The 12,200-nt window shown below is 42.0% G+C and overlaps 1 protein-coding gene across 2 annotated transcripts in view; it reads left to right on the top strand.

The window, feature by feature from the left end:
• Positions 1-942: 942 nt before the first annotated feature.
• CNGA3 (cyclic nucleotide gated channel subunit alpha 3) overlaps positions 943-12,200 on the top strand; it is a 30,158-nt gene continuing 18,900 nt past the window's right edge. For both annotated transcript variants that reach the window (XM_030235015.2, XM_030235017.2), the window contains exons 1-2: positions 943-1,033; positions 10,093-10,224. In XM_030235015.2, the coding sequence (XP_030090875.1) occupies positions 10,124-10,224 (101 nt within the window). In that variant the 5' untranslated portion in view covers positions 943-1,033; positions 10,093-10,123. The remainder of the gene's footprint in view (positions 1,034-10,092; positions 10,225-12,200) is intronic.

Genomic DNA, 12,200 nt, shown 5'->3' with positions numbered 1-12,200 from the left:
AGCAGCAGTGCTGGGAGCGGCTGTGGGGTTCCATCCGTCCCCTCGCGGTTCACCTCCGGCAGGTCCCGCAGGGACGGCGGAGCCAGAGCCCCGGGAAATACACTCCCCGACGGCTGCCGAGAGGGAAGCGCTTCGAGCTGGCAGCGGCACGTCCCCACCCGCCCTCCTGAGCATCCCCGCTGCCTCCGGCCCCTCCGCCGGCGGCAGATGAAGGAGCCGCGGGCGGCGTGTGCGAGGGGAGGGCGGCGGGAGCCGGCTCTCCCTGCCGGCCCCGAGCTCTCCTGCCGAGCGCGGCCGTGAGCGCCGCCGAGCCCCCCGCTCTACACGGGCCCTCCCGGCAGCACGGCCCACGGCGGCTGAAGTGCAGCAGGAGACGGATGGCGGCAGCCGGACCCTGCCCGGCCCAGGGGCGCTGGGGCCGCGGCCCCCGCCCCGGCGAGCAGGGCTGAAGGCTCTCCCGGCACGGCTCCGCCCCGCCCGAGGCACGGCGGCTGCCGCGGGCAGCGGGGCGTGTGGCCGCCCGCGGCCGCCCCTCACGGCCCCGCCGCTCCTCGCATCGCCGCCCGGGGCTGCGGATCCTCGCTCCGCCGGCGGCCCCGGGCCGGCCCTGCCCTGCCCTGCCCGCGCCGCGCTCCCAACTTTCCTCGGCGTGGCACGAAATGTGCCGGGCGCCGCCGAGCCCCTTTGACGTCTTGATCCTCTCCGAGAACTTAACAGGATCGCAAAGCCCTTCGAGCGGCTTTTCCCGGTGAGCCGGGCTTAGGCGCTCGGGCTGCGGCCGTAATCCGCCCGCGCCGCGCAGAGGGGCGGCTCGGCGGGCCCTGCCCTGCCCCGCCGCCCCCGCCGGGCCGGGCGGCTGCGCTGCCGCGGCTCCCGGCGCGGCCGGAGCGCGTCCGGGCCGGCCAGGGGCAGCGCTGCCCGCAGCGGCGCCAGGGAGAGCGCCCCTGGGCCCCGCATCCAGGCAAGCGGACGGACGGACGGACCGACGGAGCTCCAGAGTTCGGATGCTGCGGAGGAAGGAGAGCGTGGGCAGGTGAGTGTGGAGCAGGAGGCAGTAAGCCTTCGGTCGCGCCTGTGAGAGCGGCATCGTGTCCTGCACCAGACTTCAGTTCCAAGCCTTAGCTCAAAAGCTTGAAATGGAAACGTAAACTTTGTTTATTTATTTATTTTTAAAGAAAAGTTGTAATTTGATTAATTGATGCAGAGATCTCTGTGCTTACAATTAAATTGGATTCAGGGCACAAATCTGAACAGAAGTGGGGCTGAGGGGATTTATTCCACTCCTGCTGACTGACACTTAATTTTACTAGCTTGATCCATGTCTCTCTTCACTTCTCCAATGTCCGGTGCCTGAGGCTATTAAATCCTGTATTAAAAAAATGCTAGCAAATACTACAAGCAGTGAATAATTTTCTGGTGATTCCTGATGCTTCCCATAAATTTACCTTGGTTCTAGAAATATGACATCTTTTGCAAAAGTCCTGTACTGTAACCCAGGCCATAGTCTGCCTAAGAATGTAGAAGATAAGGTAATAATAAGTGTCTTTCTGTAATGCAAGATCCTCTCACTTGCCAAGAGGAAAAGTCTAAAGAAGATAAGGAAAAATGACCTGAACAGTACTTTAGATCTCTGAAGATATTAAGTGTAAAATGTTGGTACCTGTTGATCTACCTGCTTTAACTATATTATGTTTTCCAGATACGTAGTTGCTGGATTCAAAGCAAATAATTAAAGGATTGTTGTATTTAAAATCTGTAATTTTCATTTTTACAACTGAGTAAAATTACATCTGCAGTTTCAGATCTTACCGATTTTGAAATAGCGTAACTGTGTGTATTCAGTTAGCACAGTCTTTGTTTTTTTCCCTTGCTATTTTTCATGTTGTTTTCTTTGAGTATGCATGCTACAACCACCTGATTAGAAAAATACATGTTGCAAATGAAAATGGGACTGTCGGGATGTTGAATCAGCAAGGGTAATCATTGTAAACAAGTAGTGAATGGCTTGAGGGAAGAACACATCAGCTTTAAAAAATTATACCTCATCCTTCCATATCAGCATGTGTCAGCTTTGCCTTCTGTGTATCCCGGTCTTTGTCATCCAATTTGCACCCAAGCTCAGTCATTTCGGTTCAGCACGTTGTCCGGCAGCCTTCTCCAATGTTCCCATCTCTTTTCATTAGCATCTTTTAAATCCTCTTCGGTAGGATGCCTCCTTACGGCTTGTGAAACGTGACACGATTTACCCCTAGTGTTCCTCTTCCCCAGGCAAATGAGATGGCTCCGATGGTTTGCATAAAATGGGCAGGGGGTGAATTTAAATGGGTAACAGTCACACATATGCACGTGCACACCTGCCAACATACATATTTATTTTATAGGCACACATTCAGGACTGTAAACCTGCTGTGTTCATGCTGTATCCATGCCCCTGCTATGTTTACTTTTAAGAGTTACCTTGATATATGAATGCATTGACAGGAGACATTGGCAGAACCAGTGAATTTTAGGCAGTGGCTACAGAAGCCTTGCACAGAGCTTATTTGCTGTATAGAAACATGGACACCTGTGCCGTGTTAACCCATGTTGGCTGCAGAAACAGCATGATAGGACTTGCTTGTCCAGTCAGCTGTAATTTTTAATTTTCTGTGTTTTAATTTACAATATTAAATTCAATATCCACAGCTAGTTTCTCCTGAAAAGTGTCCAGTCTAAAAAAAGAATTCATCTGCAGAAAATGGTCTGCAGAAAACTTTAGTAAATCTTAGAAAATTGAACTATATTGCTAATAGTTCATAGTTACAGAAGGAAAAACTTCATCCAAATAATTTGGTTTATTTGAATGATTATTTTGGTACTAAAAGGTGCCAGAGACTCAGGCTTCAAATAGATCAAAGGTAATCATGTGCATTTCATTGTAAAACTATAAATTATACATACATGAATAATGCAATGCTTTATGAAGTGCATGCACATCTAAAGTACCTGTGAAAGGTAGAGTATTTGACATCCTTGGTTGGTCCTGAGGCTACTGGGCTATGCATATGAATTATGTGCATTCTCAGGAGATGTCAGTGCTTCATAGACTGTAGAAAATGCAATATGATGTAGCAGAGAGAAATAAATTTTGAAAAGTGTGCTTTTAAGAGAGGCCCTAGAATTTAAGAATTGTTGATTTAAACTGTAATGAATTCATGAGGGTAAGTTGGTACTGCTGATTGTTTTTTTCAGCTCCCTGAGTTTGATCTAATAGCCTTCATACAGAGCTGATTTCCATATGAGTGTGCCAGAGTCCAATGTGCAGGTGAATTTGCAAACCTCCTAATCCTTGAAGAAAAGGTTGTGCCTTATCTTCAAACCATGTTGTTATTTAGAAGTTCCAGTGTCCAGTCTTTGATGTCCATTTGTTGCCATTAGTGGTTGCATCACTGGAGCTGCAGCCTGTCGCACAGAACACACACAAGATACATAATGCACAGCTGAGCTACAACTATTAGCAAGTGATGTAACAAGGATCATGTAGGTGGAGGTCAAATCCCAGAATAAATCCCAAAGACTTATCAGGGTTGAACCTGAGAGGCTGTGTGAGGATTTGGAATGTGTCTTAACTAAAATGATGTTAGTGATCCTATGAAGCTTATCACTGCTTCTACAGCAATAAAATGCTGAAAGCTTCAAGAAAACAGTGTTTTAAAAACTACATGAACACATAGGATGCATTATAAAATCGTATGTAAAGTCATCTTTTACTTTGTGGTGGTGATACATATTTCACCTTGAAAAGCTCTTTTTTGAATTTTGCCATGTTTTCTTTCGGGAGTCCTTTTACTCTAAACAAATAAGCATTAAGAAAACTAAGTGGTGGTATAAATAGCTTGATCTGTCATTATTACTTGATAAACAACTACATTTACTTTGTATCAGGTGTATTAATTCTTGGTTGGTTAACAATTTTGGATTAAGTTAGGTTGGGTTGGCATATTCTGCCCCAAAAGGGAACTGCTAGAGTAGCCCAAACATCAACTCTCAGTGCTCTTGAGAGGGAGACTGCAGTGATTCAAAGATCCTTCATATATATTTGACAATCTGCACAGCTCACTTTGATGGCTTAGTGGATAGCTATCAACTTCCTAATTTTGTTATAATTTGTAATATTAAATTGTGTGCTTGTGTGCTGGGGTTTTTTTTTCTTGCTGAGAGGGTGCAAAATTGTCTGAAACCCAGCCACAAAGCTGCTCAGAGGCCTTGACTGTGTCCAGATTGCAATGGGTGCTGAAAACAGATACTGCTGCTGCCATTGGTGTTCTAAAGCACTGAAAACCCATGAGAAAGCTATTTGGAGCCCATAAGCTACTGGCAGCAGGCTCTGGAAGAAGGAGGAAAATTGGTTTTTTCTTGCTTAATTTGAAGCAGGCTTGAGAAGGTTTCTCATTTTTGAGGTGCAGCTGCTCAGCACAATGCAATTTTCTGCAAATAGCTGAATTGACTTCAGAAAGAGGGGAGTTATGGCTGTGAACTGGGTGCCACTCCTTTGGGCCTGGAATTAGAAGCCCAGTCATTCTTCATATCCCAGTTTGGTTTCAGTCATTTCACATATGTACCTTCCTTCTTAGTGCCATATTCCTGCTTACCTGCATTTCTGCATTCCTACTTCAGGAAATCCAGTGGATGGCAGAGCTCCTGAAATTTAGATATTGCAACCTTCATAGCTCTACTTCTAGGTCTTTAATGATGTAGCCCTAAAGAGACAAGTAGAACCTGATTTTCAAAATTAGGAAATACTTACGTGAATCCAAAATTTTCATATGTTACTTGAACTCATACCTGTTGTCAAACTGGCTGTTTTGTTAAAAATGCTTCTTTTATACCAGACAGTGCCTTTAAAATAGTTTGACACAAAACCTCAGTTGCTATTGAATCCAAAAGGAAGAGGATAAAAGAGCCTTACCATTTACATTTCAAATAGGAAGTACTATCATGTATGTAATAATTACATGTATGTAATTTGTTACATTTTTAGTAGGATAATACATGTCTCGTTTAGCTGTAGTTTCAGTCTCAGTGATTTAGGCACTGAAGAGGAATATTCTTGAGTGTGGAATTATTAATCTCTTTCAGGTAAGTATATTGGGTAGCAAGGAAGAAAAGACTAGGAGAGAAAGCTTGTTAAAACTCTCCTTAAGGCATTGGTAAAGATGCCAGTCTTTCACAAGCTAGGAGGGATTCAAGTTTTATTTTGGCTGGTGACTAGACTGAGGCAAAGAGGACAATGTGTCTGTCTGTCTATCTATTCTTTTGTTAAATGACTTGTGAGCTTAATACCTGTTCTAAGTGCCTAATATGGATTTATCAGACTTGTCAGCTTTTAGGTAATCAAGTTTTACCCTCAGTGTAATTATTAGCATTAAATATTCAGCAGAGAATGTAGTTCCCAGGTAGGAGCTGTTATTTATAAAAGGCAGGTACCAGGGTGGATGCAGTGTCCATGGCCTGGCAGGGGCTGTGGGGCTGATGTGAGCAGCAGCCAGGGCTGCCTGTGCTGGACACAAATGGCTCCAGCCAGCTCCAGCTCATCCCCTGTGGCCAAGAGGGAAGAAGCACTTCAGAAAGAGGAGGATGCCACAAAGGCAGTGTGAGTGGACTGAGGGGAAAAGAAAGAGTGAAAACCATCTCTGCAGAAAGCAAGATTGGAGAAGAAGCAGAGGTGGTGTTGTGAGCATTGGAGCTTGATTCCCCTTGGAGCTTGATTCCCCTTGTAAGTCTTGGAGGGCTCCATGATGGAGCAGACATCCACTGTGGAGGACCCTTTGGTGGAGCCGTTCCTGAAGCAGCCAGTGAGAAGGAGCCAGTGCAGGAACAGGTTCTCCCAACAAGTACTGTGGTCCATGGAGGACCCACAGTGGAGCAAGTTTATCCTGCAGGACTGCAGCCTGTGGAGTGGACCCACCCTGGAGCAGTTTGTGAAGAACTGCAGCCTGCAGCAAGGACCCACACTGGGTCAGGGCATGGTGTGAGGAGGAAGGAGTGGCAAGGAGGAAACATTATGGACTGACTGCAGCTTCCCATTTCCCAGACCCTGTGCTGCTCGGTAGGGTAGAGGAGCTGGAGGAGTTGGGAATGTAAAGTTGAATCTAGGGAAAATGAGTGGTATAGTGTTTTGTCTTTGTTTCCCACCATCCAACTCCATTTCAATTTGCACTAAATTGAGTTTTCCCCAGTTTGAGCCCATTGCCTGTGATGACAATTGGTCTTCCAATGTCCTTTTCCTTCCTGTTTTTTCCTCTTGCCCCATGATGAGCTTTCTCATCTTATTTTCTCCCACTGGGCTGCTGAGGAGGGGAAGTGCAATAGCAGCTCTGTGGGCATCTGGCAGCCAGCCAAGGTCAACCCACCACTCTGCCTGGTTTTAAATATGAAACTGAGCTCTATTCACTTCTTAAAACTGCCTTGTGAGAACCAGTGTTTAGTGGCAGTTTTGGGATTGCAGGTCCCAGATGGTTGGAGCTCTGTGTGGCCCTGCAGAAGGTGTTTGTGGAGCCTCCTGATTCCTCAGGACTTTCCTGCTGGCTGACTCCTGTTAAGTTGCTCCTTAGTTAATTACTTGCCGTATTTTGGATCCAATGTTGAAATGTCAATCTCCTCCCTAGACTATTAAAAATATTTATTATTAGGGTTCTTAGAGGCCTGTAAAGAACAAATATTTCTTCTTCATCTTCTTCATCAGATAGTTAGTAATTTGTCAGAACTTTATGGGCTTTATTGCAGTGCCAAACCATGTTGCTTCAAGAGATCTCAGCACCTGCACTGTACCCAAATTACCTCGCTGTTTCTTTCTATCTGTCCTGTCTCTCTCTACCATAGCTAGGCACATGTAACACACTTTCACCCACTCTTCCTACCTCTTTCCAAAAATATATTAATGTATTTTATTGCTTAATAGTAGAGTTGTATTTCTGTGGAATTTTCTCCCCCTCCTTTCCTCCAGTGTAGTGCAGAAAAAGAGTTCACATCACACTGTGTATCGAACGTGAATTTTACAGCTGAAATGATTGTAAGGGATCTGAAATGAGCTGAAATTTTACCTACATATTTTTATCTTATAACTTTTTAGTCTTCACCTTTTAGGGTGAGCAGGCCCTATTTTCCTTTCTCTCCCTTTTCCAGGTCTTTAATCATTCTTGCCATGCTGTTATTCTGCTTTGTCTTTCTACTTAAGAGAAGGACTTGGATTGTTCCAGATAAGTCTGCACTGTTGTTTCATGGAGCAGTTTTAATGGTTTTTGTGTCATTAACACGTTCCATGTAACATTGTCAGTTGTTGTGTCAGCAAGGCTGCCCTGCAGTGAGCACGCTGTTCCACTGAGCTGTACCTGTGTCCTAAGTTCCTAAGTTGGTTTGGGTTTGAAAGGACCATAAGGACCATGTAGTTCCAACCCCTCTTCCACCAAACCAGTTTGCTCAAAGCCTCATCCAACTTGGCCTTGGACACTTGCAGGGATGGGGCATAAACAGCTTCTCTGGACAACATGTGTTTCAACACCATCATAGCGAAGAATTTCTTCCTAATATTTAATCCAAAACTACCCTTTCAGGTTCCCTTTCTGGGTGCATATGGTTCATTTGGAAGCATGTAGGGCAGTGGTTTGCATGCTGTTCACCTGTATTCATGGGTTGTATTTGCTTGTGTTGCACATCACTGATCAAATTGAGAAATTGCTGTAGTTGATGTTGGCCACCCTGAGGTTCTCTGCAGTCGTTTTGTTTCTCTTGCCTATACAATTTTTTGCCATCCTGAGATCTTACTGTATCACCACTTCATCTTTCCATCAGCATCATTAACAACAGGTTTTCCACCAGAGCCCTGAGGAATACTGTTAATAAACTTCTGCAGTGGTGAAGGTGACTATTTTGTTCTGGTTTTCCTGTCTTCTTGTTTTTTTTAATTCAATATAGTGTTTGGCTTCATATGCTATTATTTTTTTTTCTTCTTTAGTGAAAATCTGAATAAGGTTTCCTGTATTCAGTGCTCCACTAGCATACTCAAGCCTTTCAAGAGGTTTGGAATATGTAATTCCAATATCTATTAAAAGTGTTTAATTCCAGATTAGTAATATCCAATTTCAGCCATAAGTGTAAAGAAATACTGTACTTCATGTTTTTTAATCAAACTTCTGGGAAATGATGCACAAATGCATCTGGAAATCCATGTGCCACACCTACAGCATTTGCAACATAGAAAGGCATTGTTCACTCATCTCCAGTTTCAGAAGCAATATGTCTTTTCAGTGAGAGAATCCATGGTGTTGGTAGCAAATTATCTACATCACCCCAAGGCTTCAGAAGGTTTCATTATCTCATGCTTTTATTGTTTTAACAGTTTTATTTCTTTAACAGAGTTGCTTACTTTGTTGGAGGTTGTAAACCAGCAGGTTTATAAACCAGGTGACCCTTGTTTTTAAGAACTGCTGTAGGTAGACATCAATCTGGTTGTGAATCACCAGAACTGATAAGTGCAACTGATAAGTGTCAGAACTAGTCAAGAGCTTCACTCAGTGCTAAATTTGCTCTGAAATTACAACTTTGGAAAAAAGGTTAATGCTTTGTTACTTATGAATAATTCTTCCCACTGTCAAGCTTTTAAAACTCTAATTTATGTTTTTAACATAAATTACCTGCACTTTAGAAGTTAATTCTTCTGAGTGAACGTTCCAATCTGAAAATGGGTTGAAAGAATTGAATTTTTTCGTATCAGTGTGTCATAAAAATGCCCATTTTTCCCCCAGTTAGACTTCAGTTAATCAGCATGAACAAGGCTCAGTTTAAGGGGAAACACAGACATTCACTGATTTAAATTGAGGCAAAATTAGTGATGGGGAGTACTAATAAAATTTTTGAATATTAAGTGATGCCCAAGGCTGTTTGTTTCTAGACTAATTTCATTATTTCTGGATGAAAAAAAAATCCAATTTAAAATATATTAAATAATTTTTTAAATTGATTAATTGTCTGGGAATTGAGTGGGGGTAAGTCAGTATGTTGTTTTCAAGAAAGTGGATGCATAATGTTCTAATAATCGATAGTGAGCTTTGCTTCACTTTTGCTTCAGGAATACTTCAGGTCACAAAGTTGGTTTCTGAAAGATCTGTATTTCATTTAGTGTTGAAGGTGGATCTTGTGTGGTCAGTGAGACAGAGGATTACAGGTGAAAAATGGACATGACCTAGTGTGAGGGAGTTGATTGATCCTGAGAGAATTTCATTCTAGTCATATTTCAAACAAAATAGGTTCCTGAATGGAGTTTCTAAACATTTTTTTTTCTTTTTGAAAAATGCAAAGCTGTCACTGAAATTCTTTCAGTCCTTCATTTGTAAGACACTTGTCTTGAGTCTTAAAAATAATTTTGTAAGTAGTAGATATGATTTGAATTTGGAAAGGCATTAAAGATCAAATCTGGAAAGGAATTCTGACAAATATTTTAAAACCTGAAGGAGTTGAGCTGCTAAATATCTTAACAGAGACTGTTTTGAAGCACTGTAATAAAAACCCCTAATGTGTGTTTACTACAGAGTTTTAATAATATAGAATTATAGCTTGGCCTGCATTAAACTAAAGGGTAAATATCATTAATTATCTGGTTAATATGGATTTTTGGAATAAAAATCTTCATCATAAAATAGATAAAATTAGCACAGAGGAATCAATGTAAAGTGGAATAGGTTGTCCTAGTACATGTATTACCTGGCCTTTTTTGGTTGACTTTTTCACTAACCTTCTTTTAATTAGATTTTAAATGCAATTTCACTATGAATAATAAGTATGGTAGTGTAGGTAGTCCATAAAGTCCAGAGACTAAAAGAATATGATGTCATGTTACCCTTCTTCTTTGGTCATGATGAATCTTTACTAACACATTTTTTTCTGTCTACTGCAAATAAATCAAGAAACACATGTCATATGTGTGTATAAATATCACTGACCATCTTTCAAATGGTTGACATTGCTTTTTGCTGTTCTACTGTTTTAATAAATAACTCTTTTTGAGTACTGAGCACATTCCTTCTGAAGCCTTCATAATTCTTTTTCCCATTTCAGCTGTCATTTAGATGTTGATATGTAAATCAAAATGGCAAAAATCAACACCCAGCACTCCTACCCTGGTGTACACAGCCTGTCTGTCAGAACTGCTGATGAAGATATCGAAAGGATTGAAAATGGTTTTATCAGGTAATATGTTCCTTTCATCACAGTCAAGAGGACAGATTGCTGCATAGTTTGTGGAACTCCTGTAGCTCTGGGAATGGAAGGTAGCATTATGGGAATGTTGTGTTGTGGTATTGTTGGCCCAGTGCACTTTACAGCCTTGACAACATCTATCCAAAGTGTAGAAGAGACAGACATAGGGAGGTTGTCATGGTTTGCAGTTTTGGAACCAGGAGCTGTATTACCTCAGGAAAAAAGCCTATTTTCACATCAGTGGGAATTGTACTGACTCATTAAGGAGAAGAAACCTCTTTCTCAAGTCACCACACAGATAGCACACAGGGTCTGTGCTTCCAATAGAGTATCTAGGATTTGGTCAAGAAAAAAATCCTTTGAGCACCATGCAGTGAGAAGCCTTGGGAATGTTTGTTTTTCTTAAAGCAGCCTCTGCAAATTGCCTATTCATGTGATAGGGAAAATCTGTAGTGTATAAGGAGTATCAGCATTTTTGTGCTGGATTTTCAGAGTGTCCCACTGTATAGAGGAAATATAATAGTTTCTTTACATTCACTTTTCTCTAGTTTTGATAGTTTTAAAGTGAACTGTGCAAGTGAGCTTGCACTTACCTATTGCACAGTAGCAGTCATTCCTCTAGACTGGGCAAAGCCTTCTGGGCCTGTGGAAAGATGCCTGATGATCCATAGCATCCCTAAAGGCTGGAAAAAGTTTTCTGCTTTTGGCTTGTTATGGCAAACCACTTCGTCTATGTGGATCTTGTCAGGCTGTCTCTTGCTGTTCAAATGCACACCCAGACTAGAGCACCCAAAATCCTGATGGGCTGATGGGACTCCCTGCATTATGGTGATTTTTGGATTGCATGTCCCTAGCATCTGCAATGGATACTCTGCTTGAATTGGTGCTTTTTTTCTTCTTGCTTTGCTTACATGATACCTGCTGTCACATAGATGTACCTACAGTAGTGAAAATGGATCTGATTTGTTCTGCACAGTAAGGCTTGCCTCCTGTTGTTGCACTATCCCATGGTCTCCTTAGGGAGATTTAAGAGCCCTGTCCCTTTCTCTCCATTAACACTGCTGTATTAGAAAAAGTGAAAACACAGATTGAAATGAGTCTCTTCCTTTCCTTTTTTTTAATGTCCTGTTTGTAGTGGATGTCAGTGATTGGCAGCTCGCAGAATGGAATTACTGTCTGCAATGTGAGAGCGGGGTTATAAAGGTTTAAACGTAGAATTAAATCCCTGCGGTCATCTGCAATTTCAGAGGCAATGACTTTGACAGAGGGACTGAAATATGAATTGCACTTTATCATCATGGTGATGGTCTTGAAGAGGCATTTTTTTAAAGGAAAGTTTAATATTATCAGCATTAATTGCAGGGCTTCATAGATGGGTAAGAAGATATAGTCTTGCTCTGTAAGAGATCTCATATTTAAGGTTTCTGGATTTTTGAAATGAGTGCTGCTAAGTTTATACAATATCTTTATAATACCATTAATTATTTTTTTAAATTCACATTTGCTTTAGAATATGTCTGTACCAAAAGATAGAAACCATCCAGGATTTTAGGTTTTCTCTATCTTACATCAAAATACACAACTATAGATATTGGGGAAAAAAGCACATTTGCTAGAGTTAGCAGCATTCCTTCTTTGCCTTTGCTTTCCTCCAGTTCTTCCTATTTGCTATAGTTCAACAGAGCAATTAAACACATTACTTAGTTCTTAATAAAGTCAGTGGGTGTTAAATTTATGCTTAATGCTGAGGATGTGCTTAAGCACTTTTCTGCTGTGAAATGAGGTGTCACCAAGAAAAGCATTCACTGCAGCAGTTTACAGAAAGCTGCTCCTGATCTTTAAAATGCTGTTCTCGTTTATGCTGCAGTGATTCATGTACCCATATTCTTACTCTCTAGTGTGTTATAAAGTTGGTTCATTTTGTTAAAACAAAAATAAAAAAAAACCTCCAGAAATAACAAATTAAT

This window comes from Serinus canaria, chromosome 1, assembly GCF_022539315.1.
Source record: "Serinus canaria isolate serCan28SL12 chromosome 1, serCan2020, whole genome shotgun sequence".
Taxonomy (NCBI): domain Eukaryota; kingdom Metazoa; phylum Chordata; class Aves; order Passeriformes; family Fringillidae; genus Serinus; species Serinus canaria.
The sequence above is the reverse complement of the archived record's forward strand: the minus strand, read 5'-3'. Positions and strand labels throughout refer to the sequence as shown.